Source organism: Canis aureus, chromosome 6 (genome assembly GCF_053574225.1).
Source record: "Canis aureus isolate CA01 chromosome 6, VMU_Caureus_v.1.0, whole genome shotgun sequence".
Classification (NCBI taxonomy): Eukaryota; Metazoa; Chordata; class Mammalia; order Carnivora; family Canidae; genus Canis; species Canis aureus.
The window spans coordinates 63,726,209-63,753,278 of NC_135616.1; the positions used below are offsets into that span (position 1 = coordinate 63,726,209).

Genomic DNA, 27,070 nt, shown 5'->3' on the forward strand with positions numbered 1-27,070 from the left:
ACAGATGACTAATACAGATGTTGAGATACTTTTTTATTTTAAAACATTATAAAAGAAATACAAATAAGGAAAAAGTTTAATACTGAAGACAAAGTCATCAATTTATTGCTCTGTCACCCTATTATAAGAACAGTAATTTATTTTGTCAGCATTTTATTATATGCTTGGTATGTTATTTGTAGCCATGATCTTCCCATTCATACATTTTCATATTTTGCTTTTTTAATTAAATGTTTTCTCATGTTTTTCATTTATTCATTACTAATTTTTAATGAGTACATTATGTATCATTCCTTGGCTATCTGTATCTGTTTATTAATTACTTCCTTATGCCAGGGGTTGGCAAACTATGGCCCTGGATTTGTAAATAAAGTTTTATTAGAACACAGTCATGCCCAGTTATTTACATATTATCTCTGGTTATTTTTGTACTATAAACAGCACATTTGAGAAGTTTTAAGAGAGACTATATAGTTTGCAAAGGCTAAAATATTTCCTTTCTGCCCTACAGAAAAAGTTTGCTGACCCCTACCTAATTAGGTGGCATTACAACTAATGCCACTTGGAATATCTTTGTGCATATAATTTTTTATACTTTAGGCAACACAATTGAGAGGCATTAACAAAAGTGGGCTAACTAACTAGGTCTACTTAATAAAGACTTTTTAAGCCTGACACCATCCTCACTATCTCTCTGGCAATATTCTAACTTGAAAAAATAAGGGTGGTGGTAATAAGAATGGAAAGGAATGTCAAGTATCTCCTTTACTTAGGTAGGAAGTAACTAATAGGTAGCACTTCTCTGGTCCCTGTATAGACATGTATGTAATTTTACACTCTGGATGAGCATATTTTTACTTTTGATTTAAAATCAACAGTAAATCCCACATAAAAACCAATGGAAAGAAAACTTACTTTCTATTGGGGATTTAAAAGCAGACTGAGCAAACTCTCCAGGTGTCCAGGTGTCCATGAAATGCCACTGCAGACTAGCTGTAGTGGCCAAAAGGCACTGAGAGGGTTGAATTAGAGAAAGGTGACAGTCTCAACAATGTGTTAGCAGTGGCAGCAATGAACAATGAGGCAGCTATGAGTGGGGGAATGACAGAAGAAACACATATGTTCCACCCCTCTGAACATATCCTAAGCATCAATTTATATAGAACTATAATTAAACTGTCTCCAGATAAGAAAGTTCTAGAGCAACTACCCTATACTTATGAATAAAAAAATTCTTCTATCTGCGAAAGTTTCATTTTTCAAGAAGAAAAACTTATGGAATGGGACCTAAGTCAACCCTAACTATCTCTGAGATAAAAGATGAACCAGGCTGATGGATCTCAAATCCAATCCCAAAGTAAGCATCAGGAAGCACAGGTGTCATCTTCTAAGGGAAATATTCTGCAACATAAAAAAAAAAAAAAATCAGGATGGACTTTTTCCTCAATAATTAAGGGAATTTAAGAGCAAAATCAGAAAGATATTTAAGTGTAATCATCCCAAATACACCAACAAAGTATATAAGTAAATTATACACAACACATTTATTTTATTTAAAGGTTCCTGTCAAAATGTCAACTAATTTAACATTTTCTAAAGAAGTGTTCTTTTGGCTAAAATTGTTAAAGCCTTTACATTTCACCTCAGTTAATTATCAAATAATATCAGGTCTTTAGGAGGCACCCTGAGAAACTATGAAATTCTCCAAAGAGTAAAAAAAAAAAAGTCTAATTATCTTTGTGGAAACCAGGAACATATTACTTTAAACAAAACAGCCAGGTTTCTGAGGTGTGAAAATCAGGTCATTATTTTCTTGAATTTTCATGTTGCAAAGGAAGCTGAATGACTTGATTCACGCTTAAAATCATGTCATAATTTTCCCATTTTTTCACTGTTTACTGGTAGTTGCCTCAAAACTGACCTGAGGGTCTGGCAGCATAAATCCGTCAGTAAGTTTGTAATAGACTATTGTGGAATCGGACTCCACTATGGCCAGGGTAAAAGACACTGGCAAATCTGGGTCACCTTGCAATTTTCGAGATGCCTTCAAGATCTCCCTTATCCTGAAAATAAACCACAGTACATTTAGGATTCATAGTCATTCAGTTAATAATAAGATCAAACACTGTAAAATCTTGGAGAAGGAATAGGCAATAACATTCTATCCATAATGCTAAGGAAATGTCTGAAGGCTCAAATGTAAACAACTGAAGTTGTTGTCTCATATAGAAAATCCTACAAATAAGAGCCATCTACTGACTCTCAGTCCTCTTTCGTATTTACCCATCTCTCCTGATCATCACACATGAAACAATTTTCAGGAACCTACAGAATGGGGCACTAACAGTGTCCAATGCACCTATGGCCTGTGGCTCCTGAGCATTCATTTTCCAATTTTCTAACTTAGTATCATAGAGTAGAACAATGTGGTGTTCATGTTTGCTTTCTTAAAAAATAGATAATAAACATTTCCATGTTTCTACATGGTGTTCATAATTACTACTTTTTCAATGGCTACACATATCTATTGACTCAAAATTTACCCAATCATATCCCTATTTCTAGAAAATAGTTCTTTCAGGACCTTGTGGGGGGCTGGGTACTAATAAAGATGTGATGGTGATCCTTCTGTAGGTAGTTGTTTCTGTTTGGTCTTTCCAAAGTTGGAATTATTAGATATGAATACACATATCTTTATGGTTCTCACTACTTATTCTGATACTTAATAGATGCTAAGAGAAAAATGTAGAGAGAAAACTTTTTTCTTGTAAAGTTATATATCAAGCATCGACGTTATAAAGGATTTCAGTTTGCTTGCTATGGAAAATAATCTACCAAATCTAGTTTCTAGGTCTTCAAAGTGCTGTTTGCTTTTGTTTACCACAAACTAAAAATCCTTATTACCTACTCAATAAAGCCTGTGTTCAATAATTCAGTAAAATGTAACCTCCAGAGGCGCTTTCTTTAAAAGGCAAATAAAAAATGATCAGTTGTTCTTATCATTAAACTAAACAATTCTCCAGAAATTGGAAAAAGATTAACTGGCATATTAACATGCTACAGCTGAATACATAAATAGCTCAATACTCTTCTTTAGCAAAAGTGTATTTTATCCCCTTGAGTTCTACTTCTCATCTCTAAGTAAAAATTCTTATGGTCACTCTTCACCCATCCGATTAGCTATTAAATCTATATAGAATCTAAAAAGAAAAGTTTCGGGGATCCCTGGGTGGCTCAGCGGTTTGGCGCTTGCCTTCAGCCCAGGGCGCGATCCTGGAGTCGCGGGATCGAGTCCCACGTCGGGCTCCCTGCATGGAGCCTGCTTCTCCCTCTGCCTGTGTCTCCACCTCTCTCTCTATGTGTCTATCATGAAAAAATAAATAAATCTTTAAAAAAAATAAAATAAATAAAATAAATAAAAAGAAAAGTCTCTGTTTTCAAGTATTCTTACCACAATAATCATAATGCTTTTTTTAAAAATCTGTAGCAGAGACTGGAGAGATTCCAGGGATTTAAAAGCAGCAGTAAACTTCTGGATAACTTCTTAAACTAAACTATTCTTGCTAAAGTATCACTTAATCACTTTATAGTATGTCTCTCTCACATACACACACACACTTTATAATTTGTCACTTTATAATGTGGTCTGTTAAAACAGTTGCAAAAGGCTGCTTACCTACTACCTCTCATTTAGGTTTACATAGGCACGTAATGGTATAAGGAGAGAATATGTTTTTTTTCCCCTCACAGTCCAACCATTTCTAAAATGACCTTGAGTGAGTCAAGTCAACAATATGGTAATACTTTAGTTGTTAAACATAACTGTCAGGCAACACTTACTGGATGTACAAATCTGTCCACCTGGCGAAGTCTTAATTCCTTTTCAAGTTAGGAAAGCACCATCATCTCTCCTAATTCTTCCCTTCACCTTTCCCAATCTCTAGGCAAAGTTATGTACCTTACCCTACAGAGAAACATTTTGCAAACCTAGATTATGGTATGAACTACCTTGCATTTATACTTTTAAGTGTCTGTTTTCCACTGGATTACATCCATTTGAATGTCAAAGTTTAAAAAAAAAATTCCCCAATATGCCCAGTATTCTAGTAGAATACCTGGGCAGAATGAATGAGTGAGGCTTTTTGACTAAAGATTTTATATGGCTAAATATCACCGTTGACAAATAAAGTTTATTATGCAATTCTATTACACCAAATAAAAGTTCAACTTGTCTTGACAGATCAGGATTATCACTTGTGGTACTTACTACTACAGATATCATGGTAGATGGTATACCAAAGAACTTCCTAGAATTTAATTTCTTAAAAGTATCTGATATTTGCTTGCTTTTTGTTCATTAAACCTTTTAATTATTTTATCACTTGTCTCTATGCCAAAACTTGGCAACTACAGTCATCTGCTTTTTAATGGCCCTTGAGCTAAGATTGGTCTCTAGATCTTTAAATGGGATATCTGAAATGGTCATATAACTACCTGTATAATAATAGCCTCAATTTTGCCACTTTGTCCATAAAGCCTGAATATTTCTTAGTTGGCCCTTTCAGAAAAGGTTTGCTGATCCTTACTCTATACTGTGAAAAAAGTTAAAAATAAGAATTGTAAGAAATGATCATCAGGGCAGTGTACTTTTTTTCCCCAATATTATTTATTCAAAAGTCAGAGCAGGAGGAGGTTTTACTTCTAATTAGAATGTATAAGAAATCAAAGACCACTATTAATACCACAATAAAGAAAGAATACCCAATTTGCTTAAAAATATGACATTTTTCTTTAAAGACATAAAAGAAATGTAAACCCAAAGAAGGTTAAAGGAAATGAGAAGTGAGCCCTTCCCAGGTAAGTAGAAACCAAGAGATAAACCAGTTCTACCCCTGAGGGAAACTGCTAAGTGTGGGCACAGGGGTGAGAAGCGGGAGTCAGTCATGAGCAAGCATCTTCAACTGTGACAAAGAGAAATCATCAATACTTTTAACAGCCATACATGAATGAGCATGGAGGACTGAAATCTGGAGGGACACAGATCCCTCTAGTTCACCAATTCTCCCTTATGGAACTTATTCTGCATTTCAGTGACAGCATGAGAAGCAGAGGAAGGGACTTGGAAATAGCCAGCAAGCTCTCATCACAAAGCCCTGAAGAGAAAAGTCTGATCCCATTCTCAAGACATCTGAAACCAGAAGAAAACTGGGATAACTAAAGCTGCAACTCAGCCATGACTCATCTTGACTTCTGATTAGACTAAAGTCAGGCCCTGACCCTAAGTGCCAGAGAGAGGCAAGGATAAGCTCCTGGGGAGCACAGAGTAGCATCAACATCAATTTCTAATTTATAAACAGTATTTGGATACAGTGAATTCTAAGCTATGTGAAGAAGCAAGAAAAGGTATCTAATAATCAAGAGCAAAAAATCAACATAAGACTTTCAGAAAAACTAAGGTTGTTGAAAAACTTCGATATGGTTTGGAATAGCTAAAGACTCTTAAAATAAGCATTATAAATATGTTATAGTATTGAAGAAAAAAGACAAGATGAGGAACAAGATAAAAATTTAAGTAGAAAAATGAAGTCTAAAGAAAACACATTCTAAAATTAAAAATATATGTATTTTCAAAGTATTGACTAGGCTAAATGATATACTAGAATCAGACTAATGAAAGGATTTAGTAAAGTTGAAAAGAGGTCACAGGAAACTTAACTGAAGTCAAAGAGAAACAATTTTAAAAAGTACATCACTGAAGGGGCACTTGATGGGATGAGCACTGGGTGATATGCTATATGTTGGCAAATTGAACTCCAATAAAAAAATAATAAAAAGTATATCAGAGGCCTTTGGTACAATATCAGTTTAACATATGTGTAAATGGAATTACAGAAGGAAACGAAAGAGAATGGTATAGGTCTTTAATACATTCAGGCTGTTATTACAAAATATCACATACTTGGTAGCTTCTAGCCAACAGAAATTTATGTCTCAGTTCTGAAGGCTAGAAAGTCCAAGATCAAGGTACCAGCACGGGCTTATTCTGGTAGAGGTCCTCTTCCTGTTTCAAAGCCAGCTCACTGTGTCCTTACATGTTGAAAGAGGCAAGGAATCTTCATGGGCTTCTTTACAAGGCACTAATTCTATTTATGAGAACTCTACCCTCATGACTTGACCTCCTAGAGGTCCCACCTCCTAATATCATCATCTTTGGGGGTTAGGATTTCAACATATGAAATCTGGGGGACACATTCAGATGCTAGCAGTGTAGAAAAAGATCACTTTTTTTCCAAAATTGATTTTTCTGAATGTAAAGTGTGATTCTTACAGAGGGCATATAGTTGGATCTTGTTTTTATATCTAATCTTACAATTTCTGCCCTTTGACTCTAAGTGCCTCATCATTCATATTTAAAATTAATATTGATATTATTGATTTATATCTGCCAGTTTGCTATTTGTTTTCTATATATAACATGTCTTTCTCATTTCTCTGTTCATTTTTACCACTTACTTTTTTATTAAATAGATATTTTCTAGTGCATTATTTTAATTTCCTTGTGTTTTTTTTTTGTTACCTTGTGTTTTTTTAACTGTACTTTTTTTGAGTTTCTAAGTAGTAGTTCCAGAGATTATTATATGCATCTTAATTTATCATCATTTACCTCAGATTAATACTTAATTCTAACAAAATATAGAAATGACTCCAATATAGTTTCATTCCTTTCTCCTTCCTTTGTGCTATTATGGTCATAGACTTCGTGTCTATACATTATAAACTCAGTGATACAATGTTACAATTATTGCTTTATACAATCTTACATCTTTTAAAAAAGAGGAAAAAGGATAAAAAATGTTAACTTACATATTTAATACTTCTGGTACTCTTCATTTCTTCAAGTTACTCTCTGATGTCATTTCCTTTGTTTCTATATAGCTCCATTTCCTCCCCATCCTTTGTGTTAATATATCATATATATTACTTCTTAATATGCTATAAGCTTGGTCAGGTGATTTTTAACAAAGGTACAGCACCAATTCAAAAGAAAAGTCTTTTCAACAAAAAGTGCTATAATTACAAAATAGAATTATTGTAAGCATCAATGAGGTGGCATTCATGAAAAGGTTCTGAAAACTGTCAAGTAGTCGCTGAATACAAATATTATTATATAGTACTTATACCCGGTTTGCCACTTTGCAAATTGGGACCACTCTCTCCTTAAAAAGTAATTTCTACCTATTTTGAATCACATGACAATTAGTCAGATTCCTGTTCATATGAGAGATTTACTTCAGAAAGAGATATTTAGATGGAGCAACCATAGATTTTAAACAGAAACCTCGATGCATAGCACTGATGGGAACTGACACTCTAAACTTAAATAAGTTTCTTTAAAATAATCTGTAAAGGCCAAAAATAGGTGGAGGTTAAATAACGTGCTACTAAACAATGAATGAGTTGACTAGGAAATAAAAGAAATAAAAAAGTATATGGAAACAAATGAAAATGAAAATGAAAACACAACACTCCAAAACCTCTGGGATACAGCAAAAGCTGTTCTAGGAGGGAAGGTTATAGCAACACAGCCTACTTTAAGAGACAAGAGAAATCTCAAACAACTGAACCTTGTACCTAAAAGAGCTAGAAAAAGAACAACAAAACTTAAAACCAGCAGAGGGAAAGGAATAGTAAAGATAGAGCAGAAATTAATGATATAGAGACTGGAAAAAACAATAGAACAAATCAATAAAAACAGGAGCTGGTTCTTTGAAAAAAATCAGTACATTTCATAAACCTCTAGCCAGACTTATCAAGGAAAAAAGAGAAAGGACTCAAATAAAATCACAAATGAAAGAGTAGAAATAACAAGCACCACAGATATACAATCGTAAGAGAATACTGTGAAAAATTATAGGCTAATAAATTGGACCACCCAGTAGAAATAGATAAATTCCTAGAAACATATAAACTACAAAAACTAAAACAGGAAGAAATAGAAAATTTGAACAGACTGATAACCAGCAAAGAAATTAAGTCAATAATCAAAAAAATCCCAACAAACAAAAGTCCAGGACCAGATGGCTTTACAGGCAAATTCCACCAAACATTTCAAGGGAGTTAATACCTATTCTCAAACTATTCCAAAAAATAAAAAAGGAAGGAAAACTTCCCAATTCATTCTGAGGCCAGTATTATCCTGATACCAAAATCGGATAAAGACACCACTAGAAAAAAGAACTACAGGCCAGTATTCCTGATGAATATAGATGCAAAAATTCTCAATAAACTCTAGCAAACTGAATTCAATAATACATTAAACAAACCATTCACCATAAGTGGGAATTACTCCTGGGTTGCAAGTGGTTCAGTATTTACAAATTGATTACATCAGTGATTGATACATCACATGAATAAAAGAAAGGATAAGAACCATATGATTATTTCAAGGGACACAGAAAAAGCAATTGACAAAGTACAACATCCATTCATGATTAAAAACTCAACAAAGCAGGTTTGGGGGAACATACCTCAACATAATAAAGACCATCTATGTAATATCCACAGCTAATATCCTTAAGGGGGAAAAACTGAGAGCATTTCCCCTAAGGTCAGGAGGAAGACAAGGATGTCCACTCTCACCACTTTTATTCAACATAGAAGTGGAAGTCCTAGCCAGAGCAATCAGACAGTAAAAATAAATAAAAGGAATGTAAATGGATAAAGAAGTAAAACTTTCACTATTTGCAGATGACATGATACTATACACAGAAAACTCAAAAGACTTCACCAAAAACTACTAGAACTGATCAACAAGTTCAGTAAAGTCACAGGATACAAAATCAATGTACAGAAATCTGTTGCATTTCTATACACCAATAATTAAGCATCAGAAAGAAATTAGGAAAACAATCCCATTTACAAGTGCACTAAAATAATAAGATACATAGGAATAAACCTAACCAGAGATGAAAGGCCTATACTCTAAAAAACTATAAAACACTGATAAAAGAAATGGAAGCTGACACAAAGAAATGGAAAGATATTCCATGCTCATGGACTAGGAGAACAAACATTGTTAAAATGTCTATAATACCCAAAGCAACCTACATACTTAATGCAATCCCTATCAAAATATCAACAACATTTTCCACAGAACTAGAACAAGTAATCCTAAATTTGTATGAGACCATGAAAGACCCTGAATAGCTAAAGTAACTAACCTTCAAAAAGAAAAACAGAGACCCCCTTGGTGGCTCAGCGGTTGAGCGTCTGCCTTTGGCTCAGGTCATAATCCCGCGATCCCGGGACTGAGTCCCACATCAGGCTCCCTGCATGGAGCCTGCTTCTCCCTCTGCCTGTATCTCTGCCTCTCTCTCTATGTCTCTCATGAATAAATAAATAAAATTAAAAAAAAAAAAAGGCTGGAAGCATCATAATTCCAGACTTCAAGTCATATTACAAAGCTGTAGCAATCAAAACAGTATGGTAGGGGCACCTGGGTGGCTCAGTGGTTAAGCGTCTATCTTTGGCACAGGTCATGATCCTGAGGTCCTGGGATTGAGTCCTGCATTAGGACTATCTGCCTATATCTCTGCCATTCTTTCTGTGCCTCTCATGAATAAATAAGTAAAATCTTAAGAAAAAAAAAACAGTATGGTACTGGCACAAAAACAGACACACAGTTCAATGGAACAGAACAGAAAGTCCAGAAATAAACCCACAATTATATGGTCAATTAATCTTCAACAAACCAGGAAGGAATATCCAATGGAAAACAGATGGTCTCTTCATCAAATGATGTTGACAAAACTGGGCAGCAATATTCTTTTGAATAAAACTGGGTCCTTTTCTTACATCATACAGAAAAATAAATTCAAAATGAATTCAAGACCTAAATGTGAGACCTGAAACCATAAAAATCGTGGAAAAGAACAGGCAGTAACCTCTCTGACATCAGTCATGGCAACTTCTTTCTAGATATGTCTCCTGAGGTGAGGGAAACAAAAGGAAAAATAAAATATTGGGACTACATCAAAATAAAAATCTTCTGCACAATGAAGGAAACAATCAACATAACTAAAAGGCAACCTACAGAATGGGAGAAGGGATTCACAAATAACATATCTGATAAAGGATTAGTATCCAAGATATATAAAGCACTTATCCAACTCAACAGCCAAGAAATAAATAATCCAATTAAAAAATGAGCAGAAAACATGATCAGACATTTCTCTAATGATGACATACATCAGACATTTTTCCAATGATGTCCAATGATGTGACATACAGACACATGAAAAGATATTTGTCATCACTTACCCCAGGGAAATGCAAATCAAAACTATAATGAGATACCATGTCAGACCTGTCAGAATGGCTAAGATCAACAACACAAGAAACAACAAGTGTTGGCAAGGATATAGTGAAAAAAACACTCATTCACTGTTGTTAGGAATGAAAACTGATGCAGTCACTGTGGAAAATGGTGTGGAGGTTCCTCAAAAAGTTAAAAAATAGGGCAGCCCGGGTGGCTCAGTGGGTTAGCGCCGCCTTCAGCCCAGGGACTGATCCTGGAGACCTGGAATTGAGTCCCACGTCAGGCTCCCAGCATGGAGCCTACTTCTGTCTCTGCATCTCTCTCTCTCTCTGTCTCTCGTGAAAAATAAAATCTTTAAAAAAAAAAAAAGTTAAAAATAGAACTACCTTATGATCTAGCAATTGCACTATTGAGCATTTACCCAAAGAATACAGGGACAGTAACTCAAAAGTATAACACGCACCCCTATGTTTATTGCAGCATTATTTACAATAGTAAAGATATGGAAGCAACTGATGCATCCACTGACTGATGAATAAAGATGTTGTGTGTATGTGTGTGTATATATATATATGTATGTATGTGTGTATATATATATGTATATACATACACATTATACACACACAGACCCACACACACATAATGGAATATTATTCAGCCATAAAAGGAATGAAATCTTGCCATTTGCAACATGGTTGGAGCTAGAGTATAATGCTAAGCAAAGTAAGTCAGTCAGAGAAAGACAAATACCATATGATTTCACTCCTACATGGAATTTAAGAAACAAAACAAACAAGCAAGGGGGAAGAAAAGAGAGAAAGACAAACCAAGAAACTCTCTTAATTATAGAGAACTGATGGTTACCAGAGGGTGCGGATGGGGGTTGGGTAAAATAGGTGATGGGGATTAAGGAATACACTTAATGAGCTATGATGAGCACTGGGTGATATATGAAAGTGCTGAATCACTATACTGTACACCTGAAACTGAAATTAAAATACTTAAAAAAAAAATAAGTTTCTTTAAACATCCCTAGCTGGCAGTGTATGACAAGGGTTCGACACAGATAGAAGGAAAAAAAAAAAACCTATGAAGGCATCTTTTACATTTCCATTTCTTAAGATACTGTTTAAATCAGAAACATGTGTGCGTGCATGCACATGTGCACGCGTGTGTGTGTGTGTTTTTCTAAGGTAAACTGTCTGGGAATTCTAGACCATATGCTAAACTTTAGGATAGAAATTTCCATCTCATTGATATTTGTCTCCAGAGTTCTTTAATATAAACAGCAAGACATTTTCAAATTTACTTAGAACACCCATGTGGGAAACCCTAATATTTGAAAATGAGCTCAGAGTTGTAAAAGGGGTTTTGTCTTCAGAGTTGAGGGAAACACTGTCAAAAATGAAATGGAAGTTCCCATTTCAGAGCTCTGTTTATTCTATTTGGTTGTGTGTAGGGAAAACTACCAGTGAATTTTTCTCAGTAATTACACAATAAAATGGTGTATCTGCTTCTGTTACTGAAAGCATGCTAGAGAAGTCTTACAAATACTCCTGTTTGGGAACTTTTCTGATCTGTCTTTAACATATGTTTAAAGTAATGTCATCACGTTTCCCTAATCAAGACAGTTCTTATTCTTTCCTTTATGGGACACCAATAAACTCCTAAAAATATTTACTCTGCCTTTAAGTCAACAGATTATACTTTCTCAACCTAATAGCAAGAACACCACAAAAGGTTCCAAAGTCCTACTTTAAAAATCACACCCAATTGTAAAGATTCTAAGGGCAATGAAGCACCACTAAAATACTATCATCTCACTTAACTTCTAACAAGCTGACAGCTTGAAGTCTTAATTCAGAAACCTCATGTAAAAATTTTTAAAGCCAGTTCTCTGGAAATATACTGTAGAGATGCTTCATCACACAACTCTAAAATAACTTAGATAATAAAATTTATAGTTTCTACTCAAATAGAAATCCATATATGGAAAACAAAACCTATGTATTCATAATAAGAAGCTCAGGTTCTCAAATCCATTATATTTCAAAGGAAAAACCTAAAGAAAGGAATCAGTAATAATTATAGTTGCTGATCAGCAGTAATAGCAGTTGATGTTTATAACAGGCTTTCCTTCTCATAACTGTTTGGAAAGGAGCTCAACATACCGAATAGAGAGTAATTCCAAAGTTTAATAAAGCTTACTTGAAAAAGCCTGAGGCAAACACATAGGTAACATTATCTGGCTACTGCCCTTCCTCCAAGCTATGTAAATGCCTTCAATAAATCTTAGCCGTTCATTTTATAATGATCCTGTAACAGAAACAAAGTGATTTCTGAAGATTTGTACAGAGGACAAGCAAGTTGAAAACAACATGATTTTTAACTTAAATGTTATAAAATGCATCATGGGTTAAGATTATTATTAATTTCAACCCACAGAAAACAGTATCTCCTGCTATGCTCCTCAATGTGGCCAAGCTGGTACACACCGTAGCCTTAGCAATTAAATATTCCTTGATCTGCCTCATTATGATATATTGGGACAACACATCGTAATGCAACTCTGAACACAAGGCAAAACGAAATTGGTGCCCTAGGTATCAAAAAACCTTATTCATCCAGAGACTCAATCCTAAAGAAAAGTTTCAAGGATAATGGACCACTTCTTTGGAAATCATTCCAATGCTTTCCTAGTTTAAAAAAACAAATAAACAAACAGAAATATCAAGGCAGCCAAAGTCCCAAGGTTGGATTAGAATAATTAACTGCCTGTGTGGCCATTCACCAAAGTGGGAAGCCATTCTGCAAAATAAACAGCAAGTTGTTGTTCCTTTTTTTTTTTGAGGCTAAGAGAAAAAGTGCTGTGTCAGTTTTAAGACACTGCTGAAATTGGGGGTTTCACCAGCAACAGACTTTTAACAGAGGTAGTATGAGGACATGCATCATTTTGATATGCAAGGAGGCCAAATGACAGAAATTATTTTGCCAGTTATTAGATTTCAGGCCTCAAATAAAATAATCATCATTAAATGCATTTGTAATACAGAATACAGCTTTGGAGAGAAGAAGTATCTTTTGATTACAGGGAAATAATGAAGCATCCTTCAAAAAAATATGTAACACTTCAGGATTGAATCTTATACCTAAGAACATCTTTAGAAATGTCCTATAAAGGGAACTCAATTAGTTCTGATAATCCTTTGCTCCACCATTAATGTAAGTCCTTTCCCAAAAACACTAATTACACTTTTTACCAAAATTAACTCAAAGATGAAATTTTGTGGCTGAAAGGTGATTGGAGGGAGAGGTGAGGAAGATACAAATGAAAAAAAAATTTAAAGTAAGGCTATTCATAGCATTGGTGGAGTGCCTCTTCAGACATGTGAGTGTTCTCTATTCTGCAGATAACATACACAGTTACAGTGTAAAGTGTGGGAAACAGTGATAAATTTTGCAAGTGGATGGATTTTGCAGCCATTCGAATTTTCTTTTGAGACTTTTGGACTATTTCTTGTAGCATATCCTTATGTTCTTTAACATGTTATTTAGCAAGTGTCTGCTATAGGAACTGGAAAGTCTAAGAAAGCTCATTCATTCATTCAACAAATACTTATTTAAGACCAAGTACTAGGTACCAAGCTAGACACTAAGACAACAGCATTTAAGAGCAAAGTTCCTGCTTTCATGGAGGTTATTTTCTAGTAGAGAAAGGAAGATAGGAAACAATCAAGGACAACCAAATATATAATATATTAAGTAGCAATAAGTGTGGTAAATGATATAAAGGAGGACTACTGCATAGGATGCAATTGTATAAGGGGTGAGATGATACTAGCTTACACCAGAGTAATGGTAGTATAGCAGAAGTGGTGAGCAATGACAGATTTTGGATATATTTGTAAGAAAGAACTGCCAGAATTTGTTGATATATTAATTTAGGGTATGAGAACTGGGTATACTAAAACTAATAAAGAAGTTATATAGCAAGGTTACAGGATACATACAAGCTTAATATACAAAAGTCAAATGCTTTCTTGTATACCAGCAATGAACAATTGTAATTTGAAATATAAAAGACAACACCATTTATATTTGCATAAAAATTGAAATACTTTCAAAAAAACAAACAAACAAACAAAAAGAAATACTTAGGCATAAACCTAACAAAAATATGTAAGGATCTATATAAGGAAAACTATAAAACTCTGATGAAAGAAATCAACGGAGATCTCAATAAATACAGTCCATGTTCCTGGAGAGGAAGGCTCAATAGCGTTAAGATGCCAATTCTTCCCAATGAGATCTACAGATTAAGCACAATCCCAAACAAAGCTCTAACAAGATATTTTGTGGATATTCAAAACTGATTCTAAAGTTTATATGGAAAGGCAAAAGACAGAGAATAACACAATAGAGAAGAAGAACAAAGTAAGAGGACTGACGTTACCTGACTTCAAGATTTGTAAAGCTATATAGTAATTAAGACCAAGTCCTATTGGTGAAGGAATAGACAAATAGGTTAATGAACTAGAACAGAGAGCCCAGAACTGACCCACACAAATACAAGTCACCTGATCTCTGATGAAGAAGCAAAAATGGGTCAACAAATGGTGCTAAAACAGCCAAATATTGACATAGAAAAAAAATGAACCTCTTTACACTTTTTACCAAAATTAACTCAAAGATGATCATAGATCTAAATGTAAAACACTAAACTATAAAACTTCTAGAAGACAACATGGGAGAGAATCTAAGTGAACTTGGGTTTGGTGATGGGTTTTTAGATACAATACCAAAAGTGTGATCTACAAAAGAAAAAATTATTTAGTTGGACTCCATTAAAATTAAAAACTCCTATTCTACAAAAGACACTATTAAGAGGATAAAAGATAAGCCACAGTGTGGGAGAAAATATTTGCAAAACACATATTTGGCAAGAGGACTTGTATCTAAAATACCTAAATCTTTAAAACTCAACAAAAAGGAAAAAAAACCAGCCCAAATTAAAAAATGGGCAAAAGATTTGAACAGTCACCTCCCTAACGAAGATACACAGATAGCAAATATATGAAAAAAAGGTCAGCATCATATGTCATTAGGAAGCTGCAAATTCTAAAAAATGAGATATGCACCTATTAGCATAGCTAAAACTGAAAAAACAATGCATGGTGGGGAGAATGCATACTGCTAAATGGAAAAAGCCAAGGTTACATACTATACAATCTTAACTATCTAATATTCTGGAAAAGGCAAAACTATAGAGAAAGTTAAAAATTCAGGGGGTTCAGGATAGGGGCAAAGGGATGAATACATGGAGCATAGGGGATTTTTAGGGTGGTGAAACTATTCTGTATGTCATGGCAGATACATGACATTATGAATCTGTCAAAATCCATAGAATTGTACAATAAAGAATGAACTAATGTAAACTATGGGCTTTACTCAAAATAATCTATCAATATTGGTTCATTAATTACAACAAATGTACCACACTAATGCAAGATGTTAATAATATTAATAAAACACTGTGTTGGGTTGGGGCTTATATGGGAAATCTCTGTACTATCTGCTCAATTGTTCTGTATATCTAAAATTATTCTCAAAAATAAAGTCTATCTATACAGACAGTAACTCCAAGGATTCTGGCCTGAGTTTCAGAATGAACAGAATTGCCATTGACTGACATGGGAAAAGTTGCAGAAGGACCAGTTTAGGGGGCAAATCAAGAGTTCTTTTTGGACATGTTAATTTGAGACACCTTTTAGATCTCAGTGGAGATGTCAAATAGGATATGTCAAATGAGGCTGTCTAGAGGAGACAAAATGAAGCAGAGAAAAAAGTTTAGAGGTCTGCACCCTAAAGAACTTTTCACATTTAGAAGCTGGAAATCTGAAAATGTTCTGAAAGGAGGCAAAAAAATGGCAAGTGCTGGAGGTGACTTAACCTCAAATCCCCATGTTATGCTCTTGCACTGATAGCTGATTATTTCCTATAGTATCAGACTTGTGTATTTTAATCAGAGTCTTTAGAGAAAATGGACTCAAGCATTACAATTCCTACTATTCTCATTCACATAATTTCCCCAACTTTGTTTCAGGATAAACCTATGTCCTTCAAAGACCTCAAAGTGGCAAAACACTTGCTCTTTCTCTTATTTTTGAATTCCTTAATCCATTCCACCTCTACTGATCTACTACTGCTTACCAGGGCGGTAGTTACTTTTCTCATATTCTTTCTATGTCTGTCTCCCCTTCTCTCTCTTCTTCCTCGTTCTCCTGTTCCCATCTCTCTGGCGCTTGCTCTCTCTCTTTCTCTGTCCCCCCCCCCCCACACACACACCCTATTCTAGGGCCTTCTTACCAGGTGCAGGCAGGTACTCCCTCTGCCATTACTAATACCCAGTCATAATGAACTATTTGCAATTTTCAGGCTCGCTCAGCCCCCATTATATCTTGCTCATGATATTTTTTCTATGAGAAACATCCATTCCCATCCCCATGCCACTTGGAATACCTAGAAATATTTGAAACAACTTGTCCCACTGGAAGCTTTTTCAGTCTCCCCTACCTCCCATGCTACCAGCTGAGGTCAGATCTCTCCCACTGCAATCTTTCTCAGTACCTTCCTTGTACCTATCTCTCATTATATTTATCACACTAGATATAAATGTCCGTCCATCTCAGTTCTAGACTGTGAGTGTCATGGGGGTAAGGACTGTAATCTTTGTACCCCTTAAGTCTAGTACACAATAGGCACCCAATAAGTGAATGGGTAACCTGGAAAATACTGGAATAATCTGTAATTTGTCTTTTTATCTACCTCTAAAACCAAAACATGCTTCTACTTTGCCTCTAGATAGTCTCTAATTATATTTATATTCATTACATTTAATGCTTAAGTAAAAAGTATAATTATATATACATTTTTAACATTTTACTGGAAGGTATGTTATTTTGGTGTAAGAATAATAAATGAAATTTTAATTTTCCCTACATATCTCAGGGATTTAAATTGTGGGTTCTTTGTCTTCTTCCTTTAAGAACAGTGTTATAATATATTTAAAGATAAACAATTAGTCCATTTTTATTATCTGGGTTACTGCTGTGATAACACATAGAACTAATATTTTAAAAAAGGGAATTTCCCTTTCTTTAAAAAGAGAAAATTACTATTAATGGTTTTTAAGCAGGATATTTAAAAACCACATTAATTCTGACAAAGACAAAAGAACTGCAGCTTTTTTCATTCAATGTAGGAGGAAGGGAGAGTATTCTTTTGAAAACAACATTGTAGGGAACAGGTTGTTACGGCTTAATAAGCTGAGCATCAGATTTTCAAAGTAAGACTCGTGGAATTTAGGAAAGAAAACAGATAAACATGTGGGAAGAGGGAAAAGAAAAAAAGGAGAGGGACACAAGCCATAAGAACTCTTAATGACAGAACTGAGGGTTGCTAGAGAGAGGTGGGTGAGGGATGGGCTAGATGGATGATGGACACTGACGAGGGCACTTGTGATGATGAGCACTGGGTGTTATATGTAAGTGATGAATCACTGAATTCTATTCCAGAAACCAATATTGTACTGTATGTTAACTAATAATATTTAAATTTTAAAAATCAGGCTAGGAAAAAAATAAAATAAAAATAAAAAATCAGACTAGAAATCCTAACTTTGGGTCTGACACTCATTTTTATATGTAATAAATTGTTTTCACATCAATTAGTCTTAACTGTACAAGGATCATGAAATCAAATGACTAAAGTTCTTAAGACTGTTAGCCTTATGGCTGCTGAACTATCAGACGACCAATTTGGTATACAGAATGTTAAAGCCTTTTTCTGTTTCTAGAGTAATGTTCAGATTAGAAGGTGCTATGAAAGAGAACATTCAGAAAAATTTTCTCTCAGATAAAAAGGCTGAGGGTACCTATTTTAGAGAGGTACCATAAATCAAAATAAATGCCACTAATTTATGGGACTGGGGGATAAAATGGCCACCAGAGAGGCTCCATCCTCACACAAGCTATCTACTATCCTCTGGTACCAAGAGGAGAGGACTGTTTCTAATTTAGTCAGGTCTCAAAAGGATGAATGATTCATTCATATTACTAAGCAAAGAATTATGATCCTTTGTAACATAGGAGATTTATAGATAGTTTTAAAGAACAGTGTCTTAACTGTCCATGGGTTCATAATTGCACAAAATACTTCACTCAACTTTTTTTAAAAACCTGTAACATCTATAAGCACAGATAAGCTTAAAATATGGCAACTGTGGTTTTTAGCATATCTTTCAAATATTACTGAAGAAACTAAATTGACAATGAAATTGAGAGATGACATAGGCTATATCAGAAAAAAAGCCTTGTAGTTAAAAAACAGAAAAACAGAGGCACCTGGCTGGCTCAATTAGTAGAGTACGTGTGACTCTCGATCTCAGAGTTGTGAGTTCAAGCCCCATATTGGGCACAGTGTTTATATATTTATATATATATATTTATTTTTAAAAGATTTTACTTATTTATCTGAGAGCGAGAGAGAGTGAGTAAGAGAGAGGACGAGCAGGGGAAAGGACAAAGGGAAGAGAAGCAGACTCCCCACTGCATAGGGAACCCAATGCCCAGCTTGATCCCAAGACACCGGGATCATAACCTGAGTTGAAGGTAGATGCTTAACCAACTGAGCCACCCAGGCACCCTTAGAGCTTACTTAAAAAAAAAAAAAAAATTCCTCATAATATGCTACGGGTCCTCGTATATGTTACTTAAGATATTTTCCTATTTACAACTACCTATAATACTATTACAGAAGCCCGTAATACTATTATTTTAACTCTGCTATAGTTTACTTCTCCCATTTAGAGACATTCAATAAATATCAATGGCCAAAGAGAAGCTAATCAAATATCTGAACATAAATTTGACTTCATTTGCTACCTTAGCATTGAAAAAGGCCTCTGGCTTTTATTAGGATTCCTCTGGTTGTCTCATCTTTAAATTCATCAGATCTCTTTGACCTCAATGAATTTATTAATATGATTTTATACCATTGTTGTGTCTGGGGAAACTGTACTCATAACATCTCCAGTCATTTACCAAACTTGCTACATGGATTCTTACATTCACTTTAGTAAGAAATAATCTAGAGTACTTTCTATATGCATATACAACCCAAATATATAACTTAATATAGTATTTTAAAATGTAAGCTAAAAATCATTTTACATTAGCTTTAAGGAATATTTTTAGATGAGAGATGTATCCCTTCCCTTCAAGAAACACAAACAACCTCCTACTACATCAGCATAATTTTCCCACTAGATACTCAGATATGGGCTCTTTACCAGTTCTATTCTCCCACTGGAGATCAGCAATTAGTTTTTTTTTTTTTTTTAGAAATTAGTATTAAATCATTATTTTCACAAGAGGCTATTTATACATAAGATCTTCTAATACTCGAAATATATGTCAAAGTGTTTTAACTATGAACATATATTATGTATAACTGCTTTACAGAAATTACCAGTCACAAAGCATACTTTTGTTCAAAGTAATGCATTCACTCACTTCCATTCAAATACACATTCACCCTGCACCCTTGCCAGAAACTATGTAAATTAAATCAGGTCCAAAGCCTGGGAAAACAAGTGGGAAATGGATAGAAAAACTGTTTAGACATTCTCAGAAATTCACACAGATAAAACATTACACGCTGATTGGAACTGCTACCTTTTAAGGAGTCAGCAAATATATACACACCATAAAATAAATAATGGAAAAAATAAGCTAAATACATGCTACTCAGCAGTCATGCAGCAAGATAGCTACTGAAGGGACTTTAAGAGATAAAGGGAGATTGTTTGTTGTCATCACTGGGGAAATATCTTACAGCTAAGTTGTAGTTAACTATGTAAATGACAGAGTTTAGTCCAGTTTACAAACAATAGACACCAAAATTTAGGACTTATATAAAAGAGACAGCTATTATGCCTTATATGCTATATGTCTTTTGTAAATAACACAAGCCTTTACCACCAGCAAATTACTAATTCCTCTGGCTCTCATACTTTGTTTTACTACCCAGATTCCCCAGTAATAAAATGTTATTCAAAGTTTTTGAGGGATATAGAGCATTAAAACGCACACAAACCCCCCTAGCCCCCCACGCATACAGTGGGCACACCATATATCAAGGAACTAAGCAGCACCAAACAGGATAGTGATTTACTACTGGTTGTTTAGGTTGATTGTACAGTGTGTGACAAGTAATTTATTTCTAACAATAAAGTTCCAAAGTTGGCAGGTTATGTTTTAATATAAAAATTAATATTCCCTATAATGTATCATCATTCTCATTCACTCACATTCCACCATGCTTTCCTAAGTGAGAGTCAAAGGGAGAAGTCAGCACCAAGAGGTCCTGGGAACAATATATGACTTAAGCTCGCAATACTAATACTATGCTTCTATGTTGCAGTCCAAGGGAAGTGAACTAGAATCATGAGTCAGAATAATGATAACAACAGTTCAAACCACCAGTAAGTGCTAGCTGTTAAGTTTCAATAGTTACCAATATTACACAGAGAGGTTATTAGATATTATATGTCTCCTGATGAAAGAAGAGACTACCAGCTGCATGATGGTCTTAATAATGTTATCAAATTAAATGCCAACTATCTGGTTCCAGCTGCCAACATGCAGAAAGCACAGAGGACAGAGAAACATGTTGCAATGCACCATGAGTGAGCAATTGGCAAACCCAGACTATGGGAGAGTATGCAGGTCAAATGGCCCAAGTTCTCTAACAGAAAAATTATAAGGAAAAGAAAGGGATAGAGGGAGAACGCCTACATCACACGTTAGTAAACCACTGCAAGTCTGAACTTCCCGATTTTCCATAAATAAAGTTATAAGAACATAAGTACATCCATTTGTTTATGTATTGTTTGTGGCTGCTTTCACACCAACATCAGCACTGAATTGTGACAGAGACAAAATAGCCTGCAAAACCAAAATCTTTGCTATCCAGAGCTTTACAGAAAAGGTATGCCAATCTCTATTGCAGATTAACGGAAGTTTATAAGAAAAAAAATTTTAATGGGCAAAATTCATGAGACACAAATAAGTGCATAAATTATTTATAGAGATAAAGCTGATTTTAAATTTTTATATGGAAAATAAAAAGACCTAGCATAGCCAAAAAAACCCACAAAAAAACACAAAACTTTGAAAAAGAACAAAGTTGAAGGACTTCTACTACCTGATTTCAGGTCTTCCTACAAAGTTACAGTAATCAAGACAGTGTGACACTGACAAAAAAAGACGTACAAGATCAGGGCAGCCTGGGTGGCTCAGTAGTTTAGTGCCACCTTCAGCTCAGGGTATGATCCTGGAGACCCGGGATCGAGTCCCACGTCGGGCTCCCTGCATGAAGCCTGCTTCTCCCTCTGCCTATGTCTCTGCCCCTCTCTCTCTCTCTCTCTCTCTCTGTCTCTCTGTCTCTCATGAATAAATAAATAAAATTTAAAAAGAAAAGACATAGAGATCAGGAGTACAGACTACAGCATCCAGAAACAGACATATACACATGGTCAGCTAATTTTCAACAGAGGTGTCATAGAAATTTACTTATGCTGGAACAATTGGACATGTATTTGCCAAAAAAAAAAAAAATGAAAGAAGAGAAGAGAAAGAATCTTGACCCTCTTAGCTCACACTACATAGATTTCCACTCAAATTGCTAAAAGTAAAAACTAGAATTGTAAAACTTTGAAAAGAAAGTATAGGAGAAAATTTTATGACAGTGGAGTAAAACACATTTTTTACATGGAACACAAAAACCCCAAACTGTAAAAGAAAAAAAATGCTAAATTGAACATCAAAATTTAAACCTTCTGCTTTTCCAAAGATTATTAAGACAAGTCACAGACTGAAGGAAAAATATTTTCAAAAGAATATGTGATAAAGAAATATATATCAAACACATAAAGAACTTTTAACAATTTATTAAAAACACAACACAATCTTTAAAATATAAACAATAGATTTGAACTGACCAAAGAGGTAGAGATGGCAAATATGTACATGAGAAGATGCTCAACATCATTAGTCATCAGGGAAATACAAATTTAAAGCCACAAAGAGATACTTACTTACTTAATTGAATCTACTTACTTAATTGAATGACTGAAATTAAATAAACTGATCATCCAAAATGTTGCTGCAGTTGTGGAACAACTGGAACTTTTATACTTCACTGGTGGGTACAGAAAATAGCATAGTAGCTTTGGAAAATAGTTTGGCAGTTTCTTATGAAGTTAAAAATATGTTTATCATATGAACTAGTTAGTAATTCAGTGCCTAAATATTTACTCAGGAGAACTGAAGGCATTACATCTACACAAAGATATATATGAGGTTTATAGTGCTTTCATCCATAAAAGCCAAAAACCAGAAACAATCCAAAAACTGGTGATGGTTAAATAAACTGTGGCACATCCATACAATGGAATACTACTCAGCAATAAAAACAGGCACACTACTGATATATGCAACAACACAGCAGAATCTCCATGGCATGATGCTAAGGGACGGAAGCATGACACAAAGGCTCATAATTCTATTGATAGGACACTCTGGAAAAGACAAAACTACAGGAATTGATGACTGAGGAGCACGAGGGAAGTTTGGGGGGAACTGTGTATTGGTTACATGACTATATACATTTATTAAAAACTCACATGTCTGTCTCCCTAAAATGAGTGTTTTTACTATATATAAATTTTACTTCAATAAGCCTAACTTAAAAAAAAAAGACACAATGAGGGTTCCTGGGTGGCTCAGTCCATTAAGTGCATGTCTTCTGCTTAGGTCATGATCCCAGAGTCCTAGGATCAAGCCCTACATTGGCTCCCTGCTTAGTAGGGAGTCTGCTTCTCCCTCTCCTTCTGCTCCTCTCCCCTGCTTCTTCTTTCTTTTCTTTTTTCTTTCTCTAATAAATAAAATCTATTTTTTAAAAAGGCACAAATAAACTACAGAGAAACACAAGGAAATTATTTTATAAAAAGTATGAATAATAGTTACTTTGGTGGGAAAGAGAGGGTTATGCTTGGAATAGAGCACATAGAAGGGGTTTTATTTTATTTTATCTATACATTTTTATTGGGTGGTTTTCTGTATCTGGTTTTATTTTACAATAAAAGATTTAAGACAATAAACAACATGTTGGCGAGGATGTGAAAAGGGAACCCTTGTACCGTGTTGGTGGTGTAAATTGGTGCAGTTAGTATGGAAGACAGTATGAAGCTTCCTCAAAAAATTAAAAATAGAAATACCATAGGACTCAGTAATTCTACTACTGGGTATTTACCCAAAGAAAATGAAAACACTAATTCAAAAAGATATTTGCGCCCTATGTCTACTGCAGCATTATTTATAATAGCCAAGATAGGTAGACAACCCAAGTGTCCATCAATAGATGAATGGATAAAGATGTAAGTCTGTGTATGTGTGTATAATATATATATATGTATATATGGTATATATATACATATATAAATGGTAGAACATTATTCAGTCATAAAAAAGAATGAAATTTTGGTATTCATAACAATATTGGTGAACCTAAAAGACAGCATGCTAACTGAAATAAGCCAGAAAAAGATAAATGCCGTATGATTTCACTTAAATGTGGAATCTAAAAAATAAAACAAACATAAACCCAGAAATAGACTTATAAATAGAGAACAAGCTGGTGGTTGCCAGAGAGACAGAGGTGGAGGAATGGGTGAAATAGGTGAAAGGGATTAAGAGGTACAAAACTTCCAGTAATAAATAAATCATAGAGTATGAAAAGTACAACATAGAGAGTTGACAACATTGACAGTTATAGTCAATAACATTATAACAACTTTGGTGACACATGGTAACTACATTTAATGTGGTGAACATTTTTTAATGTATACAACTATTGAATCACTATGTTGTGCCCCAGAAATTTACATAATACTATATGTTAACTATACTTCAATAAGAAAAAAAACTTTTATTTTTTAAATTTTTTTAAAGATTTTATTTGTTTATGATAGACATAAAGAGAGAGAGAGAGGCAGAGACACAGGCAGAGGGAGAGGCAGGCTCCATGCCGGGAGCCTGACGTGGGACTCGATCCCGGGGATCCAGGATCGCGCCCTGGGCCAAAGGCAGGCGCTAAACCACTGAGCCACCCAGGGATCCCCAAGAAAAAACTTTTAAAATGCTAATGAAAATAGAAAAAGAACTCTTAACAGCTATCAGACTTTGTTGTCTACTATGAGGCCTTGGTGCAACTCACTTAATCCTGCATTATCTTTTGGAAACAATATAGTATAAATGAAAATACATTTTTAATCTCAGCTTTTTATATGTGAAATTAGATAAAAGAAGTACCCTATAAACCATTCAGAACTTTAGAGCTGATGAAATGAGAATACACTTAGGAATGTACTTTGAAATATTATAACATTGTAACAAAGGCAAAATACTCTTACAACCACATGAAATAATCTACAGTATCACTCCTCTGCCTTAAGCCTTAAAGTGGCACCATCCACATAGCAGTAATTTTTGGTATTTTTTGTGGAAATCCAGGGCTCAACAGACATACTTTAGGTACAAGGAATTGTGTATACTGTACAGATTGTGCTTTGCACAAGAATACTTGGTACAAGTGGGTCTGAAATCCAGCTTATGCTACTTGCCAAGCCTTCAACCCTGGTGAAGAGACTTTGTTTCTTTCCTTCCTTCTTTTCCTTTTTTTTTTTTTTTTTTGGTAAAATTTTATTATTTATTTGAGAGAGAAAGAGAAAGAGAGAGAGAGAGAGAGAGAGAGAGAGAAGCAAGCTCCCCACTGAGCAGGGAGCCTGATGCAGGGCTTGATCCCAGGATCCCAGGATCATGACCTGAGCCAAAGGCAGATGTTTAACTGACTGTGTCACCCAGGTGCCCCGGTATGTCTCTTTCTAATTCACTCAAAGGTACCCTCTGAGCTAGCTGTAGCCCTGTTCAAAGATTCCCCCATAAGCTAATACCTTCTGTCACACAATAGCAACGTAAAATGTCTGAAAAGCTTCTGCATCGTTAAGACGAACCACAAATAAGCACATTTAAATTTCTATGTCCTTGGTTACAAGCAGATTTGAGTCATTTGAGTTCCTTTTTTGTGAATTGCCTGTTTCTGTCCATGTTTTTTTGTTGGGTTGTTTTTCCTTGAGTCACAGAAGTTATTTATATACTATGAATTAATTATTGTCAGTTATATGTCAATAAATCCCTTCTTCTACTCTATGAAAACTTATTGTGATACTATAAACCCATAACCTTTAAGACAGCAATTTAGTAACAACCAGTAAAGAGGAAGGTGCAAATTCTTTAAGTCCCAGCCATTCCACGTCTAGACTTCCACCTTAGAGAAACTCTCATACATAAGAATAAAGATATACATATAAGACTATTCACTATAGTATAATTTTTAATAGCAAAACATTGAAATCAGTGAAGGCTTTATGATCTAGGTAATCTTTCCCACCTCATTTCCCATCCTCCCCTATTTTCCCATGAGTTCTATTTACTCATATGTTCATTAGCTGCCTCACCCAACATTATAAAGCACCTGCTCTGAACTAGACATGCTACAGGCAGGCAATCATGCTTAACTACTTAGTAGTCGTCCTGCTAAAACATGGTCTCTTACTAACTTCAGGAGGTTTTTCCTGTCCTTCCTCTGCTACAGTCTTCTATAAAGTACTTACTGGTGCTCCATTATCCTTTTATTCAATTACCTAACAATAAAATAAGTGGAGGCAGTCCCAAATTACACAGTTAATTAGGTCTCAGAACAAAGGAGAATTCTCTTTTTATTAGATCCATTCAATAATTACCAAAAAATGAAATAAAATTTATTTTCCAAGTCAACATTTAGTGCTAAGAACACTACTTTCAAGAGGATGCCTTAAATACCATGTGATCTCATTTATATGTGGAATCTTAAAAAAAAAATTCATAGATACAGAAAACAGATTGGTGGTTGTCAGAGGCAGGGGCTGGAGAATGGGCAAAATGGGTTAAAGGAGTCAAAAGGCACAAACTTCCAGTTATAAAATAAATAACATATGGGGATATAATGTACAGCACGGCAACTAGTTTGTAACACTGCATATTTGAAAGTGACTGAGAGAGTAGACCTTTAAAGTTCTCATCACAAGAAAAATTCTGTAACTTTGTATAGTGACAAATCTTCACTAGACTTGTGATGATCATTTCATACTATATACAAATACCAAATCGTTATATTATACACCTGAAACGTAGTATGTCATATGTCACTTATACCTAAAAAGGTAGTTGTCTTTATCAACACAGTATCTCCAGCACTTAGATCACTGACCCATAATAGTCACTCAATAAATGTTTGGTTGAGTAAAGACTAAAAAGCCTCAGCAATATTATCTGACAAATAGTGCAAGTGAGAGAGAGTGTCCAAGGCAGAAGCCACAGTCTTTGGTTAATGTCATCTCAGAAGTAACATCCCATCATTTTTGCCGAATTTTATTTGTTAAAAGCAAGTCAGCAAGTATAGACCACACTCAAGGAAGAGGAATTACGCAAGGGTGGGCCTACTATTAGTTTTGTTTTGCAAGGTTGATTTGGAGAACGTGTCATGAAATAAAGATATGTTTAATCCAATTCGGTGTAGCTAAGAGTTTTTTAA

The 27,070-nt window shown here is 34.7% G+C and overlaps 1 protein-coding gene and 1 long non-coding RNA gene across 4 annotated transcripts in view; both read right to left on the bottom strand.

The window, feature by feature from the left end:
• The window catches only part of TSEN15 (tRNA splicing endonuclease subunit 15), an 87,790-nt gene that overhangs the window by 56,681 nt on the left and 4,039 nt on the right, over window positions 1-27,070 (bottom strand). Inside the window, exons 4-5 of one of the 3 annotated variants that reach the window (XM_077901963.1) lie at window positions 1,922-2,063; window positions 17-1,401 (exon numbers count right to left, since the gene is read on the bottom strand). The exons of 1 other annotated variant lie outside the window; for it this stretch is intronic. In XM_077901963.1, coding sequence (XP_077758089.1) covers window positions 1,381-1,401; window positions 1,922-2,063 — 163 coding nt within the window. In that variant the 3' untranslated portion in view covers window positions 17-1,380. One more of the 3 variants, XM_077901964.1, reaches the window with a different exon arrangement.
• LOC144316254 (uncharacterized) lies at window positions 5,804-23,291 on the bottom strand. The gene is made up of 2 exons (XR_013382104.1): window positions 22,498-23,291; window positions 5,804-7,068 (listed from the first exon to the last, which is right to left on the bottom strand). It is a non-coding gene; the product is annotated as an uncharacterized LOC144316254 (long non-coding RNA).